General features: G+C 37.7%; 1 protein-coding gene across 2 annotated transcripts; it reads right to left on the minus strand.

The window, feature by feature from the left end:
- Positions 1–1,243: 1,243 nt before the first annotated feature.
- LOC116299209 (unconventional myosin-X-like) lies at positions 1,244–26,400 on the minus strand. Of its 2 annotated transcripts, XM_089027403.1 has the most exons (53): positions 26,374–26,400; positions 25,771–25,855; positions 25,307–25,410; positions 24,871–25,000; positions 24,370–24,488; positions 23,893–24,039; positions 23,678–23,778; positions 23,504–23,570; positions 23,105–23,197; positions 22,792–22,860; positions 22,674–22,711; positions 22,113–22,157; positions 21,530–21,632; positions 21,342–21,422; positions 20,776–20,900; positions 19,562–19,838; positions 18,647–18,706; positions 18,172–18,284; positions 17,589–17,649; positions 17,198–17,359; positions 16,772–16,809; positions 16,416–16,524; positions 15,708–15,819; positions 15,376–15,452; positions 14,868–14,926; positions 14,637–14,747; positions 14,237–14,332; positions 13,941–14,034; positions 13,751–13,806; positions 13,374–13,459; positions 12,821–12,923; positions 12,590–12,676; positions 11,501–11,538; positions 10,940–11,037; positions 10,200–10,259; positions 9,795–9,915; positions 9,321–9,359; positions 8,698–8,801; positions 8,363–8,407; positions 7,270–7,344; positions 7,098–7,171; positions 6,601–6,681; positions 6,262–6,301; positions 5,878–5,964; positions 5,586–5,722; positions 5,020–5,143; positions 4,300–4,412; positions 4,078–4,208; positions 3,681–3,784; positions 3,507–3,593; positions 2,958–3,067; positions 2,783–2,867; positions 1,244–2,256 (listed from the first exon to the last, which is right to left on the minus strand). In XM_089027403.1, exons 1-53 carry the CDS (start codon positions 26,395–26,397, stop codon positions 2,158–2,160), a joined length of 4,884 nt encoding a protein of 1,627 aa, XP_088883529.1. In that variant the 5' UTR covers positions 26,398–26,400; the 3' UTR covers positions 1,244–2,157. The 2 variants fall into 2 exon arrangements, with proteins under 2 accessions (XP_088883529.1, XP_088883530.1); XM_089027404.1 differs by lacking the exon at positions 9,321–9,359 and having other exon boundaries at positions 1,245–2,256.
- Positions 26,401–26,522: the final 122 nt, after the last annotated feature.

Raw genomic sequence — 26,522 nt, forward strand, 5'->3', positions numbered from 1 at the left:
GCAGGCAGTGTGTTATATCACATGACCAGTCTGTCATGGACAAGACTACTGTGGTACATTAGATCCTGTGACATGATAAGGGGTACTGCAGGTAGTGTGTTATATCACATGACCAGTCTGTCATGGACAGCAAGACTACTGTGGTACAATAGATCCTGTGACATGATTAGTGGTACTGCAGGTAGTGTCACATGACCAGTCTGTCATGGACAAGACTACTGTGGTACAATAGATCCTGTGACATGATTAGTGGTACTGCAGGTAGTGTCACATGACCAGTCTGTCATGGACAAGACTACTGTGGTACAATAGATCCTGTGACATGATTAGTGGTACTGCAGGTAGTGTCACATGACCAGTCTGTCATGGACAAGACTACTGTGGTACAATAGATCCTGTGACATGATTAGTGGTACTGCAGGTAGTGTTGACCAGTGTTGACATGACTAGTCTGTCATGGACAACAAGACTACTGGGTGGGTGCAGTTGTACAAAAACTGAATAGTGCTATTCACCGGATAAATCCTTATCCAGCAAATAAAACCTATTGCTGGTTTTCACATGACGTCATCAAAACATCAAAATCTAAACTATAGATCGTATAAAGACATTTCTCAAGTATGTTTTAGGAATCAGTGTTATAAGTCACAAGAAAAAATCTCGAGTCATTTCGATGTTTGGTTCCCGAGTTATGAAGGTTGACTTTTTGTCACGCAGTACCGTCACGTCTAGCTAAATAGCGATGGAAATATTAAAATAATTTATTTTAGTTGAATGATTTTCCCGTAGACACGTTTGAAATATCTATTTAAAGTATGCGTATAAAGTATATTTCATGATTTTAAGCCTTTGGAGTTTCGTCCGCCATGATGGTGTACCAACTTGGAACACCAAGATGGCCGCTCCATACATTTTAACCAAAAATTGCGTCATGTTTACTCGCCTATAGTTCCGCAACTAAATGCTTTACAGCCTTAAAATTTGGCCAGTATATGTAGTTTGGACTGCTTTACAAGAATATACAACTTCTATTTTATTATAATGCGAATTTACGCTTTTGAAATTCATGATGACGTAGGTGAAAACCAAGAATACGAATCCTATGTACATTGGATAACTTTATCAGGTGGATAACTTCTGCCCAGTATTCGTGGGAAAACAGGATAAAGTTAAGATAGTTTTCATAACTTTTGATATATAAACAGACAAAGAAAAAACAAGCTTTTTTTTTTACGAATTTATTAAATTAAAAATATTCATACTAAGTATTATACTGATCCGCACATGAGTAAATAATCCAAAATACAACAACACTATCAGCATATCCTTACTAAGAGGTGATTCTAACATAACATAGTCTTACCACATATTGTTAACATATTGTTTAAGCTTTAAATTAGCAGTATTTTTATGCTCAGAATCACTAGCTATTTACTAGGTAACATTTTTGTGCCTTTGTTTGAATAAGATTTGTTATTCAATAAAACATTGCCATGCAATCATTTTAACAATTCACTATATCTTTCCAGAGTTTAAAGCAAGGCTGGAAATAAACACATTGCGCATGGAAATATAAATTGGAAAGATGAATTCTTCGATCTATCATGGTATGTCAAGTCTATACTACGCAAATTTAGTCACACAATTACACCCCTCCAACCCCTGCCTAACACACGCTTGTCTGCTTATAAACATATCAAAAGAAGTATGTATTTAATAAACACAATATTTGTGTTACTTTTTTTTCTACGCCGCGTTGGATATTTTGATATCTGAGAAACGAATTTCTCTCGATTTGTGAATAAAATTACAAATTAAAAAATATTTTGTTTTCCTTAGCCGAAAGTTATCTTGGTATTGTGTAATTATAACGCTATTTAGCCATATTCGGTCTTAACCATATATCTAGCAATGACATATTACACCATATTAATTACGTCATAGTTCCTGATAAGGTGTCCTAATCCGGGTGAAGACTTGTTACTCCACTGCGTTACTAACAAAATCATCTAATAAAATGTGTATATGACTACTACAGAATCTTTTTACATATATCTTATATTAAGCATTTTGTCATGGGTTTGATTTTTATAAGTAGAGTAGAAACGCAGATGTACTCTACATACGTAGAACGTTCTCATGTTGATGTTTCCTGTGTCAGGAGCCGTTTGAATATTGTTGACTCATTCTGCTTTCTCTTCGCCGTCGTACTATTTCGTTAATGTAAGCCTTCATAAGTTTGGCAATCTCGATGACCTATGTATTTCAAGCGAAAAGATCAAGCCCAAATTATATATACATATATACAGCAAACACCCGCATATAAGAACAAATGGATTAAGAACAACAGGCTGAAATTTGGCCAATAAAACCCCATTTTTATAAGAACAAGATCAGCCTGAAAATTGTAACGTGTTCTTATAAAATGGAAAAAGTGTCATAATTACACAACATGTAAGTTTATGTTTGCTGTCAGATAACTTCATAACTCTGTCATCTGTCAAACTGTCTTGTTTTGGTATCGTGTACTCCTAAATATGCTAATTATGACTCTAGTAACATGTTTTGGATAGTTTTACTAAACAAAAATTTAAGAACACTTTAAGAACATTTTGAGGCTGATTTGTCACTAAGCACCCGATAAATAAGAACTCAATCAGCCTGTACACTGAAATCGTGTGTTCTTATATGCGGGTGTTTACTGTATTGCATATAAAACGAGGAATATTTTATGAATTCTGTTGAAAGTTTGTATGTCTTATTTCTTATAGAACTTACATACCTGATTAGTTACAAAGAGCATTGCATCTCTACCATCGACAACAATCTTGTAAACGTTAGGTTGAGGAGCACCAAATGATAGAATACTAAGAAGAAAATGAACGAACGAATATTACAGATTTGACGTCATACAGCAGTTGAACCCGAGAAGAAGGGGCAGTAACAATATAACTTACTTTTCATAAGTATAGGAACACTGCGCTCTCATGTCTCCCCGCTTGTAGATAGACACACCCTTGAAGCTCACCCCAATCCAGAGGTCATTTGGTAGACTAGGGTCTTTTGTCTAATTAATGGGGAAAGAACGAAAGTCAACTCGTGCTATAAAACTAAAACCGTTATCGCTATTCACTACCGCAAGTACAGCAGTGACGCAGCTCAACGGGGTCGAACTGAAAGCAATTTGAAGCCGCCTCTGGCAGCCGCTATACAATCCATGTAGGACTGACCCCGGAGCATAGCTCTAACCAGTTTGAATTAGTAAGGGTTGGTTTGAAGCCAAGGTGCATATGATTCTTGATGTAAGTAGACAGTGAAGTTGATACAGTAACAAAACTGAACAATTGCAAGGTAATACATTATCTTTATTTCTATTCAAAGTGCATTTTGAGAGTGAGAAAATCAGTGAGATGCATTCGACCTCCTCTCCTTCAGGTCCGTTGCAACTTCCTCTTCCAATACATCATTATGACTATTTTAAATGTTCGAACTATTTGGTTAAGTACCTCTACTTCGAATAAGGTTGATCCATATCCTGGCCAGCTCTTGACGATATCCATATACTGTCGTTGAGCTTGCTCCTGATCCATACCCTAACACCAAAAACAAACACGTATTCAAGTCTAATATAACATAGTCATTATGCGATACAATCGAACATCGCACGTAAAAATATATACCTGGAACTTCTTCCACTGTTCGCAGATCGAGCTCTTAATGGCTGATAATTCTTCTTCACTGGCAGCACCTGACCCTTCTTCTGTCTCTTCGGGAGGGGAAGACCCTATGATACAATAGATCAACTAAAAGTGTAACACGTGATATGGCAGCAAACTACTGGGACATGACGTCAGTACCACTGGCAGTAATCACGTCGGGTACATGGATAACGCGACACCGTATTCAACTAAAAGGGTAACGCGTGATATAGCAGCAAACTATTGGGACATGACGTCAGTACCACTGGCAGTAACCACGTCAAATACATGTATAACGCACCGTATTCCCCCACAATTCGCTGAGAAATGCCAACTAGAATACTTTGACTTCCATAGATAACCAGATCGAGGCAGTTACCTGATATGAAAGGATTGACTGCTTTACGTAAAGTCCCCTTAAAGCTGAAAGACTTCTCACGTGATATCTTCATTTCAGATTTGACTTTGTGCTTCAGTCTTCCCATCGGGTATACTGTCTCCAGTTCTGACCTGAATAGAATCATCATGCAAGATGTATAAAGGAACATACATGAATGGTTATGATAGTACAGACAGTACCAGTGTACCGAAGCATACTTACACCCAGGCGCCTGCTCGATAATCTCCATCTGTGAATTGTAGCCGTAAAGCCGCTAGCACGCAGACTGTTGTCTCTGGGGAGGGGTACTTGCCTTGTAAAATAGCATCGCATGCCTAACAAACAAACGGACAAAATAGGTAAGTGGACAGAAAGACAGACATGACAAAGGGCCGATGGTGCGGAGAAGCAGTGAGTCTGTAACGGAAGGGAATAACATTTGTTTTTAACAAAAATAATATATGAACTTTTTATATAGCGCATTATACGTGCGTCTCAATGCGCTTGCATAATCTTTTAATTCTTAGTCAAGGACTTTACGGGCTGCTATAAGGCGCCATTGGCTGTCACGCAGATTACAATTATGAGTTGTTATTATAAGATATGCCTACAACACGTAAAGGCTGTTGAACAGGAAGAAAATCCCCTGCTCTTATACGAATAGTCCAACAAGTTCTTTAATGTCGACTCTAAATACTGGTTAAGAAAGGGTTTATATCCATTTAGAATCGACGCGTATTTGGGTATGAGGTGCAGAAAATTCCAGGCCGGGTCTCCAGTCTATTAAAATAAACACCTCACTTCATAAAACTTAGGGAGGCCACGAACCAGACTCCTGCCTCATTCTTGACCCTTTATTCTCGAAAACTCCCTCCATCCATAATAAGCCGCTGTTAAAATATCTTTAAGGGCATGCATATGTGTTGACTGTTTCTTAGTCACCTGTTCGTAAAGGAATCCTGATTCGACGGTTTCATCTGGTACTTTCTCTGGCTCAAGGTAACAGAATACCTTGAAAAATAATTTCCATTTCTTGCCAGCTTCTGTCATGCCTAAAGCTTTGTATCTGAAACAGAAGCATCAGACAACAAAAAAACATTTAAAACCATATTGATAGCACTAGTCGATGCGTCAGGCTGGATGCATGATGTAACGGGCTCTTCCTGGAAATACGCAGTTTGCGCGCGAACCTACTGATACTGTGCCTTACCGTGTATGGTAAAGTAGTACAGTGTGCGTATGGCGATGCTGCGCGTTCTATCCAAATGTGAACGTAACGCGCAGAGGTGACTTTTTAAAACTGATGCAACAGTTAGGCTATCTTTGAGGCTTTCGCGTTTTGACATGATATATGATGTAACGACTTCGGATTAAACTTAAACGCGTAGATTTGATTTGATGTACTAGCTCATTGCTGTAACTGGTCGATATTGAGGTATCCTCTTTTAAGTAACTCAACGTTTGGTCTCCTTTGAACACTAAGAACGGCTGTAAAGGAGACTACTCACCGTTCAAACTTCGACAACACATCTGCAAGAACTGTCCTTGATTCGATACTCTTTTCCATCGAGCCGCATTGCTCAAACAGTGAAAATATATTATATTCTTGGGTCAAGTTTAGACCTTTGCTCAGTCTTTCGGTCACCTTGAAAAACAAACAGAAAGATGTAGACAAGTTTACGCAGATAACAGGGCTTATAGGTATTGGGAAGTTGTATTGAAAATCAAGGGAGAATAGGCTAGCGTTGGAGATATTGGGAGGGGGGGGGGTGGATTTGTTAGCGTTTTTAAGTAACGTACCTCTCCTGCTGTGGTAGATGAGTTGATAGTAATCTTACACGAACCTCCTCCATAACAGTGTACAACAGCAGACAATTCTCTACGACCCTACACACAAAACAAACACGATACCACATTAAAAATTTGAAATGATTTAGTACGATCAAACTAAAGGAATATCATAAATCCTGCATTCTGCTTGATAGCGCTACTGTAAACTACTATTGGTAGCCCTCTAGAAGGAATACATCAAAACAAAGCTTTTTGCCTCGCCCTTCGTCTGGGGTCAGTTAGCAAAGCTTCGCTGTGTATGGTGGCCGTTGGCTCATGCAGGTGCAACAAGCGAATGACGCGGACCCCAAGAAGTTCAATATAAAACTGATGTTGCACTCAAGTCTTACTTACCAGAAGGGAAATGATTTCTTCTCTGGAGGGAGGGAATTCTCTGCATATCATAAAAAAAGAAAACGTCGAATATCAACGAATGCAGGTATAATAGTTACTCTAGCCTTAACCCTGGTTCTATAACTTTGATAGGTCCTTCCAGGTTCGGAAACAAATAATACCATATAAGATATGACAAATAATAGGTATTTGTACATTGACCTGAATGTAACATGTCCATGTAACATAGCAAAGGCCTGTAAGCATTTCTTTGTACTGATTATCAGTATTTTTAACCGAGCACATCGAATCTTGTCTTAATGAACACAAACAATTTACTTACTTTACTTGATTACATACCTTGGGCGCGCTCTTTTGGCGCATTCAAGAGCGAATACAGCGAACTTTGACATTTCTGTATCGGGATTCTTGTCTCGCAGCCTGAAATCAAGTCGAATTTCAAGATCATGTGAAAACTGTTTCATGTGAAATTTTTAGGGCTGAAATATGAATCCAGTGCAATACTGATATACGTTTGTACGGCTGAAAATGATGCAAGAAGAAAAAAGCGACGAAGACAGACGAAGAGAAACAAATGGATTAAGACTGGCATTATACAGGCTAAATGTTAACTTGATAGCTAGATGTCTCTGAATTGTAAAGTGTTCATTCTAGACGTAAAAAGAACACTTTACAAATCAGAGAAAACTAGTTATCAAGTTAATGTTTAGATTAAGACATTTGTCTTGTGATTGTCTTACTGTTTTTGTTGTTGTATAAGGCAAGTATTGTTAAAATCATAAGAAGGTACAACGACACCTTAAAAGTCGTGTGGTGCTCAGCATCTAGGGCGTTACCTTTTCAGATGGGAGCGCAGATATCGTAAGTATTTTCTTGTAGGAATAAATGTGCAACACATGCAAACTAACACCTGTGTGGAGAAACAAGATGGAAAATATGATATTTCAGATTAGTGGATGGAGATGATAACAGTGTACTGATCCATGAAAGGGTAATATGTATTTATACCTGCATGTTTCTTAGATTGCCAATAGAATCAGCGTTTGGTGGACTGGTCGTTTGCTTGATAAGTTGGCAGAATACCTGGAAATACAAAGACACCAGCAAATATCACACACAATACAATATATCCCGCAACAACACATATCATTCATAACACAATACATTCTGCAACAACAACACATATCAACCACAATACAATATATCCTGCAACAACAACAACACATATCAACCACAATACAATACATTCTGCAGTAACAACACATATCAACCACAATACCATACATCCTGCAACAACAACAACACATATCAACCACAATACAATACATTCTGCAGTAACAACACATATCAACCACAATACAATATATCCTGCAACAACAACACATATCAACCACAATACCATACATCCTGCAACAACAACAACACATATCAACCACAATACAATATATCCTGCAACAACAACACATATCAACCACAATACAATATATCCTGCAACAACAACACATATCAACCACAATACAATACATCCTGCAACAACAACAACACATATCAACCACAATACAATATATCCTGCAACAACAACACATATCAACCACAATACAATAAATCCTGCAACAACAACAACACATATCAACCACAATACAATATATCCTGCAGCAACAACACATATCAACCACAATACCATACATCCTGCAACAACAACACATATCAACCACAATACCATACATCCTGCAACAACAACAACACATATCAACCACAATACAATATATCCTGCAACAACAACACATATCAACCATAACACAATATATCCTGCAACAACAACAACACATATCAACCACAATACAATATATCCTGCAACAACAACACATATCAACCACAATACAATACATTCTGCAGCAACAACACATATCAACGATAACACGATACATCCTGCAACAACAACAACACATATCACCCACAAGTATACTACGATGCGATGACGACGACGACGAATACAAAGTCATCATGGAAGACGACAAAAACAAACCAGCTGTAACGATAGCACTGCTTTCGTTAAGTTGGGAAATGCCGTAATACATATTGCACAAAAACCAAAACGTACCTCGTCTCTGAGAGGCTTCAGGTCCTGGCATGTCTGGAGAATTCCCTAAGGACAAAGAAAATAAAGAAACACAGGAATCAGTTACTTGTGCAGAGATTTCCTGGAACCCAAGATTGGAAGCGGGGAAGAGAAAGAGCAGGAGTGATGAATCGAGGAGAAAGGGACCTCATTTTGTTCTCCGGCTGCCTGGACTCCGACCTTAATCTTCTTCACAGATGCTTATGGGCCTGACTAAAATCAGAACCATAAAATGGACTACAGATAAAGCTGGGTAAAGATTGGTTGGTAAGGGACCAACCCTGGGTAGGGTGTTAAATAGAGAGCCAATAATCTACCTGTATAACTGGTATTGGATCACCCACGGACTCTTGTTCCTGTAGTGAGTTGAAGATACCAACCGCCTCTTCGTGGAACGTACCATAACCTTTACCCTTAGCACCTGTGGGCAGTCAACAACACGATATTATATTACTAATAGACAACTGTAGTTAAAGAGGAGCTATTCTGGTAAAAGAAGCACCACCACGGTGATAATTGGTGACGATGAGTGGTGAAGGCTGGGGATAGCTTATGGTAGTAATATTATTATTTGTATGATGATTATAGTGCTTTTAAGAAATACAACCTTATCCACAATCTAGAATAATGATCAAGCCAATGGTTCGTCCATTATTACTTCTTTATCGGGAAATATATTCTGATCAATCAATATTCTGATCCGATGATGGCGATGTTTATATTTAAAATAATTGCTGTTCATCATGTCAATGATGATAATGATAATGATGATGATAATGAGGATGATGATCGCCATGATATCGACGATGGCGATGGCAATATAAAAAATAGTTGATGAAGACGATAATGATTGTTAATAATAATAATGATTATTTTGATTAGATAGATATATTTATAAAGCGATAAGCAAGTGTTAGTCAGCATATTACTGAATACTTACACTTGTAAGGTCCAATGTATATTATCTGTTCAGCAGCGCCTGTATTTATAGCCACAGTATTCATTACATTACATTAACATTAGCACTTTAAGATTAACTTCTTAGCATATAGTATTAGTTAGCAGCTGCTATACTTAGTACTACAATGGTTAGAAAAGATAAATAAGTAGCAGTAAATATACATTATTTCTACAGGCCTGTAAAAGGTGTGGCCGCCCACCAATTATCAATAAGATACCAATAATATCTAGTAATTATTATGATAATAACTTACTCCAAAAAAATATTTGTGGTGCAGCACACCAGAATAGGTTTGTCACATTACATAACGGCCACGCCACGGAACAGGCTAACGCGATGCGTTGATTCAAACACATCAATGTAGTGTGCTAAACTAAACTATCTATGACAGTATTTTGATAGTGATATAAAACCTGTTCTGTGTGGTATATGAATGATCGTTAAATAACTTACGTGAGGACTGTGAGTGACCGTAAGGTAATGCTAACAGAGGAGCTTTTAGTGGTAGTTTGGAATACTTGAGTAATGGATTGGTGCGAATAATCGTTTCCACTTCATTCTCATTGGATGCATCCTGCAAGATATCAGTACATCAAAACACACATTAATAACATCAAGGCATAGATAGTGAGATAATATGTAATAATAATATAATACATCATTTATAAAACAGCCACATGCCGTCTGTTGGATTGGACTTGAAAACTACATGCAAAGTGAACCAAAGTGAGAAAATAAGAAAGATATACATAATGACTATGAGCACAACCATTCACGTTCGCCATGGTTTCTACGTGTCTTTATAAAGTAGCCTTTTGAATAAGTAACACTGATTAAAGCTAATGAAGGTGTACATACCTTGATCAACATGACCAGTTTTTCAAATGGTGTCTCGATCAGAGGTTTGGAGTCAATAACCTGCAAGGTAACAACAAAACCTGAATAACGCCGCTCATTGAACTATAGCACCTCACCCGGGACCTCTATTGATGATATCTGGTGAACCAGGGATACAGGTCGTCCAGTATGGATGTGTTGGTATCAGTGTACTATATATGCTACTCTACTATCTATATACCTCTTGTATGGCCCTCGATGTGTTGGTATCAGTGTACTATATACACTACTCTATTATCTATATACCTCTTGTATGACACTCGATGTGTTGGTATCAGTGTACTATATACACTACTCTACTATCTATATACCTCTTGTATGGCACTCGATGTGTTGGAATCAGTGTACCATATACACTACTCTACTATCTATATACCTCTTGTATGGCACTCGATGTGTTGGTATCAGTGTACTATATATGCTACTCTACTATCTATATACCTCTTGTATGGCACTCGATGTGTTGGTATCAGTGTACCATATACACTACTCTACTATCTATATACCTCTTGTATGGCACTCGATGTGTTGGTATCAGTGTACTATATACACTACTCTACTATCTATATACCCCTTGTATGGCACTCGATGTGTTGGTATCAGTGTACCATATACACTACTCTACTATCTATATACCCCTTGTATGGCACTCGATGTGTTGGTATCAGTGTACCATATACACTACTCTACTATCTATATACCTCTTGTATGGCACTCGCCCATCGGTTGGCTTCTTCTTGTTGCTTGACGTGTAGTACGTAGGAGCGTTTTCGGCCATTAACGATGAAAGTCCAGTCACCTGTTTGCAAAGAAACAATAATGCGTAGGTATTTTGTGTTGGGTCTAGAGCTACAATCCACCTTCATCCGATTCTTATATCCAACCAACCCTATAACTGAATAAACATGTTAATTTCCCTACCACATGATAACTGATGATGGGAGACCACTTCTCACCCCAAGATGGTCGCTTATGACAGGGCCACCAGGGCCACCTGTATCTAGGACCATCGTACCCCCAAGATGGTCACTTATGACAGGACCACCTGTATCTAGGACCCTCATACCCCCAAGATGGTCACTTATGACAGGGCCACCAGGGCCACCTGTATCTAGGACCATCGTACCCCCAAGATGGTCGCTTATGACAGGACCACCTGTATCTAGGACCCTCATACCCCCAAGATGGTCGCTTATGACAAGTTCAACGGTATCTAGGACCCTTATATCCTACCCTTCTTCAAGATAAGTATATTTAAGTACCTGTTTCTTTTTCTTCTGGCGGAACGACTGAGCACAAGCTAAAACAGAATAATAACGACATTATGTTAGGGAGTAGTTAGTGAACTAACTATAAGAGTATAAATGGGATAGAAAGCTACCCTGAGGTAGTCCAGGTCGGATCATTCATGATGACCCATTATCCTACAGAGATAGATTGCAAAAGTTACATTTATTGCCTATTTCTTATCATCATGAAGTCAAAGACATCCTTTTCTACTTCAAATGTCGCTTAGGTCTTGTTAGTATTCCTGTTCATCAATACTTTCCTAGTAAGGCTCCGACTCGCATCACTCGTAACAGTTCTGCTCTAGACTTGCTAATTATTAAGTGCCGCACTAAACTTTTTCAAACTAGCTACTTTAACCGATTACCTAAGCTTTGGAACAACTTGTCTGTTTCTTTACGTAACTGTAACTCACTTAAGAGTTTTAAATTCCATCTTACTAACCACTACTTTAGTGCTCTTACTAACTTTTATGATGTAAATCGATTTAACACCTGGACATCTATATGCCATTTAAAAATGCTGCTCTTCTCGTAACCTATTGACTCCTAATGGTTGCTGTTGCTGAGTGATTTAATATTATTAATATTTTATATTATATTTAGATCACATTGCGTCTGCAGATATAGAGGATATTACATGGGCGCGCGGAGATATGAATTTTATCTTCGAGTGTTGAAAAGATCTCTCACGAGAAGATAAAATTCGTATCTCCAAGCGGCCATGTAATATTCTGTTTATTATATAATTATCAATGAAGTATGTTTTGGCTTTTTCAGGCAATTCTTTCCGTGTATTTTTGAATAGCCATCACGTGTGAAGATATCAATTTTTCGAATTTCATTGGTAATTATATAATAAATAAATTTATTATATTTATACATTATTATTATATATTATATTCCATATTGTACTTTTTATCACTTGATATTTTTAATTCATTTTAATTTATAGGAGACACTTTGTTTGGAGCCCAGCTCTGTTGTGTTTTCCTCACCCAAACATTTTCTTTTCTTTTCCCAATTTTTTAAAGTTTATTAAATTAAATAAATTCAATATTTCACCTGTTTAGAATAATCGAGCCGAATTTGGGACTGCCCTTGACAAATGACTTGTAGTAATCAAGTGAATTTCCAGTTAAAACGAACCAGCTGTAAAGAAAGAGAAAGACTTATGAGAAAGAAAGGAATGGCGGATATTATATAGGAAACAGCACTCACTAGAACTGATAGTCTTAAAATCTTTAAAGCACGTTAATATTGACTATACGTATTGTCATATTATGGAAGTCTTACCGTTTTCTCTTGGAATCATCGGCTCCTTCTTTCACCATCCAACCTTTCTCCAGCACGTTGGCAAATCCTTCATCGACCTCACGCTGTTTGCTGTTATTTATATCTGGAATAAGGCAGTGCATAACGTTAATTACCCCGGTCCTTGGTAGGTTTTACTCCAGTTCCCCAATAAATCCCTTCTGAAGTGACTCTTTCTTTCAATCCATTCTTTGGTAGTTTGTAGCCTACATATTTTCGTACCCCTGTCTCAAATCCCATTCCCCCTCCACCCATTCCTTCTACCTGACCAAAACACTTATCAAAAATAAATGCTCTATGCGGATTTTTACATAGTACGGTTTTTCCCCACAACTGTCGCGCGCAAATGCTAACGCCAAGTTTTAGCTGCCATTTGCAGTCGTACTAAGAACGTACGATTCGTAAGTCGATTTGCACAAAGCAATTCGAGTCGTCAGCATGTTGCGCGCAATAGCGTGGAAAAATCGTACCGTGTGAATGGGACTTAAGTAATAAAGAAAATGATTTAGTATATCAGATGAACATAGTTTCTGACCTTCAACCCAGCTATTAAGATCCTCTTCTGATTCGGTCATGAAATTCATGACTCGATTGGCGGTGATAATAGTAAAACAGTTTGCTCTACAAACAAGTGATATCAACTCGTCAATCCACACAAAATCAATCGCCATTATACAAAAATGCTTTTCTTTATAACAGTCAGTCAGTCAGTCAATTACTGTCGATCTGCCAAGTGCGTCTATTCAGACAGTCAGTCAGTCGCCTCTGTCTTGCCTGTCCGTCATAAGGTCGGACGGTTAATCTGTCTGTTAGTCAGACAGTCACTTCGTGCGTCAATGAGTTAGTGATGGAATAAGTGGGATGATGGGTGCGTTGGTCGTTCAGTGACACCAAATACAGATCTATACTCACTTGTTAGCAACACCTCCTGCCGTACATGACTCGATCATCGCCACATCGATTGTGCCCTACAAACAATTAGATCATATATCGTAAAATATATCAAAGTCCAAAGATTTCTGCATTGATTTGTAAGACAAAAAATAGTTAAGTGAAATAGCGAGTTAGTAAAGGGGGAAGTAGAGTAGAGTAACCTGCTTACCACAGCATTCTTGACGTTAGCAGATTCTTCGCGCATGTCCTTTAGCTGTGCATCAGTGGCTCTGTTGACACGGTTCAGGATATTGTACCACTGACTGAAAATATAAAACAAAATAAAAACATTACACCATCATTACTGTTGTCCAGTTACCTCGATACAACTTGTCGCTCAGATACGAATCCGCCTAGAGCCGTTGGTTACACTAAATAATCACGAGCCGCTGACAAAACTAATTCCATAAAGTGGTCCGGCTCGTTTTTCGAATAAATCTTCATCTGAATAGCAAAAGAACTTACTTCCATTCATGAACAGTTTCTGCGATGATATGGTACGTTCGACCCTCAGTAACGATACTGAAGCCATTTTCCTTCACTCCATCATCAACGATACGCCTGCAAAGAAGCAAACAAGAAGGTTATAGGCTGCGTCTTCTTTATCTCGGTCATTCATTCACTTTCCATTCACTCACTCTCTCTCTCTCCCTCACATGCACTTTTACTTTATTCAATTAATAGATTTTCTCTCCCCTTCCTATGTCCCTGAACGTTACTAATATATCATACCAATTTCTTTCTCACATTTTCGTTACAATCAGACTCGCTACTTTCTGTCATCAAATGAATGTCCTTTCTACATGCCCATCCTATTCGTTCATGGAACAAAAATGATATTCATATAATAGTAACCCATACTTACGATGCTTTCCTGATATCGATAACACCCAGGGATTTCGCTCCTTCCTGGTCATTCTCGTAGTACGTTAACGTCTCATCCTTTAACACAAACCAACGACGCTTCCAGTTGCGCCTGAAAGCAAAGAGAACCCAAACCATTAAACCCTCAGCCTCTAGTGTGTGTTAACCGTGTAACCCTTGACGGTGATTACTATACACAAAGAGATTCACTTATAAACGAGTAATCACTGACCTCGATAGGGTTCCTGTTCCTCCACCTTTTTTCATCAACCATCCACTTTTTAATGCGTCCTGAACAATACAGAAACAATCAATTAGTAAACATTCAGTTATCTTTTAAGAGGGTTTTGCAATACTCATAAAGCTGCTTTGCATGGACTCTTGACATAAATGCTAGAATACCCCATGAAACTAGTATCCTTTGGATGCACAGACAACAGAAAGTGTGTTAATGTGTCTGTTGGAGACAGATACAGTAAGTACATTTAAGCAAAATATCTGTGTAGAAAGTTTTTCTGGTTCCATTTTGACGATGAATCAGTGTTGTTCTCTTAGTGTTGTAGCTAGCGCCATAAAACACCAGTGCGAAACAATTGCTGTAAAGAAGAAAGACCCGACCCTCGAGAATGAAAATACAGACTGCACAGGTCAGCTTAACCGAGCTCTAAAGCCACATACAATGATTTTGGTTCATTTGAGAAAACTTTTCTATTGTCTGAGAGCCTCATTACATGTTGTACCTGTTTTCCACGGAACCACATAAAAGTCTCGTCCTTCAGAACACACCAGTGTTTCTTCCACAAACTCAACAAACCACCTGTGAATGAAGATAATTGATAAAACAAACTAGTTTACCCTTGCAATCCGTGCGTTCTGATTGGCTAGGATACTAGTGGTCTACTCCTCATTGCCCATGGTAGAAAAGAACATCTTAATGTTAGAAATATATGAAATCAGTGAGGATGCTTATTTCTGTCATTTCTAATGCTGTCAGAATAGTTTGTTTATACTAAAACAATTAGATCTCTCGTCCTAGCGAATTCTGACTATCAAAACGTTTGTTAGTACAAACCTCTGAGCATCAGATATCCATCTTTAATGATTTCTTCCATCTCATGAACGCTTGGTGGTCGTCCTATCGTATCCTCCTCTTCTTCATCTTCCTCTTCGTCACTGTCTTCGTACTACAAGAAAATATAAAACCGATTCTTGTCGATATTCGAGGGAAAACAATTCATTAGTTCAACGTCTCTCTACGATAGCAAACTAAGTCCGCGCCAGTGATTCAGTTCGCCGTAGGGCATACAACTGGTGTTTTTCGATGTTTTTTTGATCTCCTTGTTTCATAGTACGAATACGATAGTCTTATCCTAATAGTGCTATATATACGATGAGACAGAACTGGTACCTTACTATGCTTTTTTTTTTTGCCCTCATTTCATAGTACGAGTACGATGGCCTTATCCTAATAGTGCTATATACAATGAGATAGATTCCATTCAACGTGCTTTTTGAACTTTTGAAAATGAAGGCGCATCTTTTGCAAGGATACCGGACAAAACGAAAGGTTTGATAAAACATTCTCCAGTTATAATATAGAAGGACCAAATCAGACGTGCAGTATACATGTAGTTTGTAGTAACACTTTTGAAAGGATGAGGTAAAACAAATTTCAAATAAAAGTACTTCGAAAAAATGTTTTTGGACAAGCAAGACTCATATTTTTTTGTTGTCAAAACCTTATAGACTGAACGAGCTTTGTACATGGATTTGGCCTCACCTTAAGGTGTCTGTCTAACTCGGCTATCTGAGCCGCTGCTTCAGCTTCAGCCTCCATCTTTCGTCCCTCTTCTTCTTCACGCTGTCTTTCTTCCTCTTCGGCTCTGAGTCTGGCGGGAAAAAACGAATAACGGTGAAACAATCACGACTGAAATCAGTGACCAATCCCAAGAAGAAAAGACATGAAATCCAATCGACTATCTAATATTACCGTCCTACTTTCCACACAACAAACTACGTAAATACTTAAAGCACTTGTTGGTTATCAAAACGGGAGGAAGGCAGAAAAACTAAAATAACTCGGATAAGTAGGAACAGAAAAGATGCTGGTAAAATATCAATTGTTTTGATCTATACCTTTCCTCTTCTTCTCTTCTCTTTTTCTCTTCTTCTTCCTGATAGACGACAAAGAATGAAAAGATCGATCAAAAAACACAGCAGTATAAGCCCATTGTTTTGTTACATTAGTTTGACTATTTTGAGAAGGATTTGCTGACATCACACACCATTTGCTTGTGATGCACAATGAAATATAGTACTAGAACTGTACAGTTCCCCCAAGATATCCCATGCAATGAATACACCCGACAAGGAGACATGACATCATGGGTTGCTAATATATCCTCATCATATCGAGTTTCTCGTGAAATTCAACTTGGAATTCCCTCGTCAGCCAATGAACTTTACTATCATGAAAATTCCACGTGGAATCGCTCGCCTCGTCAGCCTACAATATCATCATGTTTCAATAGCTACATCCGTCATGATCGTAATGTCACTTACTTGGCGTCTTTTCTCCTCTTTTGCCAGCCTCTTAGCTTCTTCTTCTACCCTTCTTGCTTCCTCGATTGCTTTTGCTCTCATCAAATCTGCTAATTTTTGTTCTTCTTCGATTCGTTTTCGTTCTCTTTCTTCTTCTTCTTTTCGTCGAGCTTCTTCTTCAGCCTGTAGAAGAACAATCATATACAGACCATATTATAAAATACTGAGCATTTCCTGGACTATTCAGTTAACAAACCTTACTCTTCAAGAAGACCTTATCGTTCTATTTCGATCCTTCTTTCAGAATCAGGGAGGGGAGTGGGGCAATAAAACCACCTTTAAAACCTCAGGTAGTAATGCGTCCCCAGGAAGGGCATATATAGATTGATACGATTTAATCACAGTACTGTACCTTTCGCTTGAGTTCTTCTAATTCTTTTAGCTTGCGTTCTTGTTCCAGCCTCTCCATTTCCCTGTAAACAGATCGGTTTATAAAAAAACCAAAATGAGCTCTATATCATCACACCTTGTTCGACGTGCTTATCTTGAACCCCCTCCCCCCCTCCCCCATTATTTTGGTTTTCGAAAGAAATCGCATACTGTGTTCAAGCCTCCCTAATAGTCGTAGTCTGCGTGAAATCTCTCTAAGCAAGAGAAGAAGGTAACGTATCCGGCTGTCCAAGAGTTTCAAGTAGTGTTGACAACTAATGTCTTTTTGGCTATTTTTAAGACCGATGTAAGTCCGTACTTCGTAGTCTGTAGTTACGAATCTTAAAGAATTTATACCAGTTACCAAAGAGGATGAAATCTTCTAACAAGGGATTTCTTAGATAAAAGGCTTATTCTAGCAATGGTGAACAGATTCCACGAGTTTGGGTGGAGGTGAACTGAACTAAAAACTGTTGCGGATAGCCTTCGTAATTTTTTTTAAAATCGAAAGACATGTTTCATTTTAGTAATTGTAGGTGGTTTATGGCAAGAAAGATCATACTTACTTCCTTCTTTCTTCTTCTATTCTTCTCTGTTCTTCTCGTTTTCTCTCTTCCTCGATTCTCTTTTCCTCAAGAAGTTTCTTCAAAAGCGCTCGAGCAACACGACCTCTTTCAAACTAAACAAAGTAAAGGAACAAACAAATGAACATAAACTTTTATGTAAATACTTTCAGCAAGTTTGAGTGATATATTTGTCAGAAGATGTTAATTATGGTCTATTTTATGAAGACTCCCTTTCCCAAGCGCAAATCGTTCAGGTAAAATCCTTACAAATTACATAGGTCTAGCTGTTGTTACCAAAGAGAAAAACCTTACACAAATCATGCTTCATTGATCACTATATCATAAGACTGCAGATAAATTACTTATAGCCTCGTCTCTCGTGTTAACACCCTTCTTATATAAGAAAGAATAGTAAGAATGGTGGCTAGCAAGTAAAGATAAAAGGCCTGGAGCAAGAATGCTTTGATTGACGTACCTTTTGAATGACAATAATATGATTCCTCGTCTTGAGGAATTTCTTGCGATAGAATCGACCCTGAAAGGCGGGAAAAAAAAATGATAAAAATAATTTCTGAAATGGTATTTGTTTCATAATGATGCCATATTGGAGGACAAAACAAGTGTCATATATGGTGTTGTAGATGTAAGCATGGTCATTATATTACACGTTAAACTCATCGTTAATGATGAACTTGGCGTTAGGTGCTTATTCGGTGGGATGGGCGGAGCCAGGCACAAATTAGCGGTAACCATGGTAACCCTGTCACCACCCACCGAACACCTGTCACATTGACCGCGATCAGTCAATGGAATACTTACCTCTACTTACCTGTACCAGTGGTAGGGATGGCGGCCGGGAAAATTAAAACTCGTGTTGTAGCGTACGTAATAGCGTAATAGCGTAATAGCGTCGTATAGCGAGTGCTAGCGATAGCGATGGCGAGTAAAGCTTTGCGTGGTTGGCATTAAGCTAGCGTGATCACGTGTGTAGCGTCTTATCGTATTTCGTAATGATAGCTATGATCCATATCTCAAACAGGCCACAGAGATCGACTAGAATAGATTGCGACATGCTATAAACAATTTGCTAGCTGAGTCGATCAACGATAGCGTGAGGTAATAAATGCGTTGACAGCGGTAGATAGCGGTATGCGTCGGGACAAGGTTACTGCGAGATGTCATTGACCTCGAGTCTAACTTTGCCTAAATTACATTTAACCACATTAATACTGCTGTATTGCTATCCTTACTCTTTCATTCGGTATATACTTCTTCAAAATGCTGCCATCTTAATGCACGAGTTTCAGCCACTAGCCATATTGGATGACATAATAAATTTGTTCTGATAGAACTGAAAACGAATTTATAGGAATATTTCTTGTCTTCTTACCTTGGCTAGTTTCTGTATCCTAATGATATCATTTCGTATCTTCAAGTAGCGCTTCCTGACAATATATCCCATAATCTTTTTCTTGATCATCATGGCAGCAACAGCAAGCTCAGCATTACGTTTCTTCTCCATGGTGTACTCCAGCTGGTCCTTCAAAAACACTTTACTCGTACCGATCTTCCACTGTTGCTCCGTAGGGTCGAATTCTTGGAGGAGAAACTTGCAGTCGTCTTTAGGATCCCCTGATAGTTTTTTGTTTCGGTACAATACTTTATATCTAGATAATAAGGAAGACGTTGTGTAAAAAAAAAAAAGGTAAAAAAGCTAAAAAAGAGAGTGGTTGCCCAATTCTCTCGAGCCAGAGGCTCATGTATACACCTTTTTCATAAACCGATGGGCGAGATGAGACTAAACAGAATTTTTTGTTTTTATGTTTTCTGACTAAAATACGAAAAGTCACATTTCTAACTCAAAGATCATGCTTCATATTCCAATATAAAAGGAAACTACGTTGTTCGATATTGAATATATTTTGCAGGGTACCATTCAGTCTCAGATGGCAGATTTCAGATCTCCGACCGACGTTTTCTGAAATAGGTGTAAAGCGCTCGAAGTTACACACTCTCCCCCCTCAGACTATCACTGCTCCTTATTATGGGTATTAAAAGCTAGAGCTACACAGAACAGGGAAGTCGAATCAGACGTGGAGATCATGAGGACTGAACCGTGGAACTCTAGCTCTGTAGGCTGCGCACTAACCAACTGAGCTAAGCCTGTTCCTTGTGAACCGTAAAGAAAAGGGTGACCTGTATGCTACATGGCTGTCCCTCGCATTGGTAGAGCAGGAACCTCACTTTTTGGAATTGTGGAGATTATAGAATAAGCTAGAACAAGCAGCGCTCTTAGACCCCTCGACCAATGTAACTGGTAAGCTGATTTCATTAACAATATGCTATCCATACTGCGCCTGCGATGAATTCCAAGCGAACTTTGTTAAGATGATGAAGACACGAGATCACCGTCTAATGTGAATACGTGACCGTGACTGAAATATAGTCTCCATAAAACTGCAGTAGTCAAGCAATGACTACTCTATGTAGTCAATGGGAAAGCATGCCGTGCCGTGCCCTCCAAAATCTCACGAGTTCTACTCTTCTCGTATTGAACACAGCCAACCATGACTCTAAAATGAATAGGGAAAAAGGGCTGTATACCTGAATAAAAACTCTTCGAACGGCAACCTGACAGGAAAACCAGCTCGTCTAATCTTGACAGTCTCTAACATCCCCGAGTATCGTAGCTGACTATGCACTAGAAGAGGATCGAATACTTGAGGGGACTGAAAACCAAGCAAAGAAAGGATCAAACAGATAACAAAATGTGAAAAAGGGAGGTGGTTGAGTTATACGAAATTTCCGCGGCGTGTTTCACGATTTCGCGCGTATTGATTTCATTTCCGAGATATTCAACATAAAAATGTTTCAGTCAGCTAATTATCACAGAGATATTCTCTATTTGATGATTTGACTTTTTACAAGAATCCTGGGTAGACGTCATCATTTCGTGATTTCTATATTGAATATATCGGCAACGAAAAAAAAAACATATATGTACATTTAATAAATAAATAAATAAAACCATACTTATTTAAATGCCATGCTTATTTAATGAAATAAATGAATAAATAAAGCCATTCTGTTGGCTTGATAGACACTTTAATATTTAATGAAGTGAAAAAGAATGTGGGCGCTAATGATTAGTGGTAGTTAATATAACATACCTTACTGTGGTTGGGTTTAATACAGCGAATAAAGAAGGGATGGGATTGGCCAAGTGTTGTCATAAGTGATGCTAACGATTGCTGTAAAAAAAGAGGTGAGATATAAAAACGTGCACGGCCCATAGTGTACGCATTTTCAGCAGCTAAAACAAAAATATTTCAAAAAGTTTGCATAAAGCACAAATTACCCTAAACTGTGAGCTGACTGTGGGGCGTTGCTTGGATGTCTTGGATTTGTTTCCTTGTTGTACCGGCGTCATCAGCTCCATGATATCATAGATGAAATCAGACCTGCACGTTGATAATATTAATAATCAGTGTGGTTACGATAATCAGGGCCGTAACCAGAACTTTTACAGGGAGGGTGCACATCGAATAAAATCGGACCACAGGCAATAATTTGCAGAACCAAAAAGAAAAACAAGGTAACCAAAAGAAAGCAGAACCAAAAAAAAAAAAAAAAAAAAGGAGATGGATGAGCGGACCTTAACAAAAAGAAAGCAGAATCAAAAAAAAAAAAAAAAAAAGAAGATGGATAAGCGGACCTTAAGCTTTTATGGGGGGTGCACGTGCACCCTGTGCTCCCCCCTGGTTACGGCCCTGCAGATTATTGGACTTGGTATGTATAAACTAGTGTAACAGAACTTTTACCAGTGCGATTCTTCAAACAGTTTCAAAGGCACAAGAATCTTTAATCTTACACAACATATTTGGTTTATCAATCCAATAATAAGTAATAAATATGAGTAATGAATAATTTGATAACAATACCTGCTCTGTCTCAGGCAGTTCAATATGTCATCACGTAGAGTGTCCCTGAAGAAATGGAAGAAAAAGATAGGAATGAAAAACTGCATGAAAAAAGCCGGAATGAATTTATTAAAGTAAACCAAAAATCCAGGGAATAGTTACTTGAAAGAAAAGGAAAACGGAAAAATACATCACTTCCCACTCAGTAGATTGATAAATAGAAAGTAAAAACAAATGAAATTCTTAGACTAAATGACATTTTAGGCAGTAATGTGTGCCAGTCACTTTATTTTCCAGCTACTTTGGGTTTGCTACTAAAACGGGGACATGTAACATCATTATTATATTACAATATTTTATATTGTTATTAGTATTTTATACAAGATTTTATATTGTAAAGCACATTGAGATCTTTTTGGAATGCTCTTACTAAAAATATCATCATCATCATCATCATCATCATCATCATCATCATCATCATCATCATCATCATCATCATCATCATCATCATCATCATCATCATCATCATGCTATGAAAACAGCTATTAAAAATTTTTAAAAAGTAAATGAAGATGACCATACCTGTTTTTCTCCAAAAACCCCTTGGTGTCATAATTAACCTAGCGAATTATAAATAGTAACCACAATATTAGCGGCAGATAAGGCTGTCTACAATAATCAGTGCTCTATGGACACATACCTCCCCTGCATAGTGTTTGATCCCAAACTTTGTGTTTGCAACCCTTGGTTTCAAGTAAAATCCATTTTCCTGCAAACAAAAAAACAACAATCCATACAATAAAATAAACAAAAGAAGACTATGGACTTTCTTTTGCCATACAAACAAGACCAGCTTCATCTGATAACTTGTTTATATTGACAAGATACTGCTTTCAATACTGACATTGATTTGGCAAAAAAGCTTCGAAAGTGGATCGCATTTCTATGTTCTACATGACGTTTGCACTGTCTCTCTCATGTCGAATTATTTGTAATGTGAGGTATTGACTTACCTGATGACTTGAATGCAGTTTATCCAACATGGATTCATCTGTACCTTTTGGGAAACGACTTTCTTCATCAATTAGAGCCAATACACCAAGTTTCTAGTGAAAGAAAAACCCACTTTAGATTATAATAATTGAAACAGTTAGTGCATGAGTGTGTTAACTGCAAGTCCGAGCATAGGCAGGGAGGCAAGGGTTTTTTTTGATTCGGCATCTTGGGCCTTAAACAAAATAGCAGATTTTTGATTTGGGCCTCTCCCTTCCAAAAATCCTGGCTACACTCCTGGGCATGTTAACCTGATTCTTAAAGTGAAAGTAGTTATAATTCTTGTAACAAATAATGGCAATAATAATAAACATGACAATTATAATGATGATTGTGATGATGTTAATAAGTATTCTTACCCTTTCAATGAGATCAAGACATTCACCATTATCCTGCCAGTCAATGTCTGTCCAAGGCAGACCCTCCCTAAACAGACAGACAGACATTCAAAATTAGTTGCATTCAGCAGTTGCAAACACCTGACTTGTGTGGCTTTGACTTCATGTAGAGGGAGAATGGTGTTATATTTATACCTGTTGTACTCATGCTGTTCAAGAGAGAAAATATGCTTGTTGAAATACTGCTGCAGCTTCTCATTGGCATAGTTGATGTTGAACTGCTCAAACCGGTTTATCTGCAAGAGGAGAAAAGTACAGAGGAATTAGTATACATTTATGATGTGTACCAACATTGACAAACTGACTAAAAGATAATGTTGTATAGTACATGTATGAGGATAGACTCTTACCTCAAAGTTCTCAAAGCCAAAGATGTCAAGCAAACCAACAGATGAAAAATGTTCTTTGGCCTTGACTCTCTTGTTGATTTTTCGAATAACCCATTTGAAGGTGCAAGCATAGAGATTCATGGCCATGGCATCTCTTGAATCTTCAGCCTATAACAATAAATAATAACCCATTTTTAAGCACAAACTTGTGTTGTAAATTTACCTACATCTATTTACAGCTTCTCCTCCCCTCAAATTATCATAGTCTTACCCTACCCTCTAGTTATCCACACATCAACCTGCATACTGTACCTGTGCTACAGTCAGTGGTGACTGGATCTCCTACCCTCATAGTCTTACTCAACCCTCTTGTTATCCACAGATTGACCTGCATACTGTACCTGCACTACAGTCAGTGGTGATAGGATCTCCTCCCCTTGTAGTATCACAGTCTTACCCAACCCTCTTGTTATCCAAACATCCGTCTGCATACTGTACCTGCGCTACAGTCAGTGGTGACTGGATCTCCTCCCCTCGTAGTATCATAGTCTTCATGGTCAGTGCATCACCAAGATCATAGAAGTCAATGTGAAGTAAATTGGCCACATTCTCAAGTACTGAATAAAGATTCAATTAATTAGATCTCAGTAAACAACTACCAGGTTAGTATAGATCTTAGTGAGGTCACTGTGTTATAATGCTGTTAGTGTTTGACCAATAAATGTAGTGAAAAGCAGTTTTTAATTTCTCACTGCTGCAGTTATATGGGTTTGAATCCTGAACAAGCCATTACATACACTGGTTCTCATTCAGTTTTCTGTTGTTTTTTTTCTTCTTCACAACAAAAATTGAGTTGATCTGGTTTCACACACTTTACTCATAACCATTGGCCTTGTGAGACTGAGAAATCTTTCCATTAGTGTGTGACTCACATAAAATAAATCCCTGGGTCAATATTGATAATGCAATACAAATCAATTATTTAAAAAATCAACCTACCATTCTTGTCAGCCACCTGTGCACCTCCAGCAGCTAAGAAGTTTACATTACCCAACATTAGAATACCAGAGATTACTTGAAGCAAATCAGAAACTTCTTGTTCACTAAACTTCATAATGTTCAATGCATTCTTTAGAAAGCAAAAAGATTATACAAATTTAGGACATCTGGAAGACTTGAATGGTATAATACTTATACAGGGAGAAATATGATGTAAAATGATAAAATAGAGTTCGAGTTTTCATAATTATAAAAGAGGAGAAGAGTAAGTTTGCAAACAAAATATAGTTAGAATGAAACTGGGAGGAGATTAAAGGATGGTAAGCTTCAAAATGAGTGAGGGTCTCTCTCTTTAATTTACTAATAATTAGTTACCAGTAAATAAGACTGTCATAACTTCATTCTCTACAATATTTTATTTTTATAATATTCTTACCAATACTTTCTGGAAGTCTTCTTTATCATTAATAGATGGATCACTGATGCATTTACTCTGCTGTAGATAATAATACTTCTCTGGGGGGTAGAGAACTAGCTCATCTGTTTTGAGGAAAATATCATGATGTAATGAGTCAGATGATGATATTGACAATGATGCCATGAAAATAATCATGATGTTATATATGTTAATGTCGATGCAGATGATGTCATAAAGACAATGATGCCATGATGATAATCATGATGTTATATATGTTAATGTTGATAAAGATGATGATGTCATGATGACAAATGATGACATGAAAATAATCATGTTATATGTTAATAGAGATTCAGATGATGTCATGATGACAATGATGTTGTTGTCTTGATAGTGAATAAGCTATTATTATAACAAATGAATAAAGATAATTATAATGATGATAATTAAATGATAATGATAATGTACTTGGTATATCATACTTCTCTGAGCTTCAGAAGCACCAGCCAGCAACGAATAGAAGATGTGGTAATTCCTCTCACCAGGGTTTTGTCTAACTACACGATTCTACAGATATTGAAATAGCACACATAAGACATGCCTTGAATGCAATATTTCCATCACTATGATATTATTATATTTTGTTTTATTCTTTGCAGCATGTGTTATAACTAGGGGGAGGAGATAAGAGGAGAGGGGTGGGGGACATAGGGCTTTTAGCCATAGGATAGGGACTGAGTTTTCAATTAAGAGTGAGGGTTCAAATTGCGAGGGGAATATAGAGTAAACATGGGTGGGGCTAAGATTGGAAAATATAGACCCCTTGCATGTGACGTCAAAGCAGCTTGATCTGGGGGACAAAGCAAAAGAACTCAAATCTCCTGAGAATTGAAACCTATTGTTTTGTCCCCCAGATTGAGCTGCATTACAAAGTGCTGCAAGGGGTCTATATAAGACTAGCATGCAAAAAGGGAAAAATTCTGTAGTGCCCCACCATCTCCATGGCTCCTAAAACCTGCAGTACTGTTAAACATCTAGTAGTTGCATTAGATTTGAATAATGAAACATGACCAATATAAACTTACTTTTTCTAATAGAACTGTTTCCATCAAAATTTCAATAAATAAAGTCAAGAAAAATTTCAGAACAAACCAACTTACTAAAATATGGAAAAGTTCTATTGAATTTATAATTACTTGTGCAAAGGAACAAACAAATAAACAAACAAATCAAT

This window comes from Actinia tenebrosa, unplaced genomic scaffold (assembly GCF_029948245.1).
Source record: "Actinia tenebrosa isolate PJP-AT-01 unplaced genomic scaffold, QUT_ActTen_1.0 PGA_scaffold11__36_contigs__length_13525064, whole genome shotgun sequence".
Taxonomy (NCBI): domain Eukaryota; kingdom Metazoa; phylum Cnidaria; class Anthozoa; order Actiniaria; family Actiniidae; genus Actinia; species Actinia tenebrosa.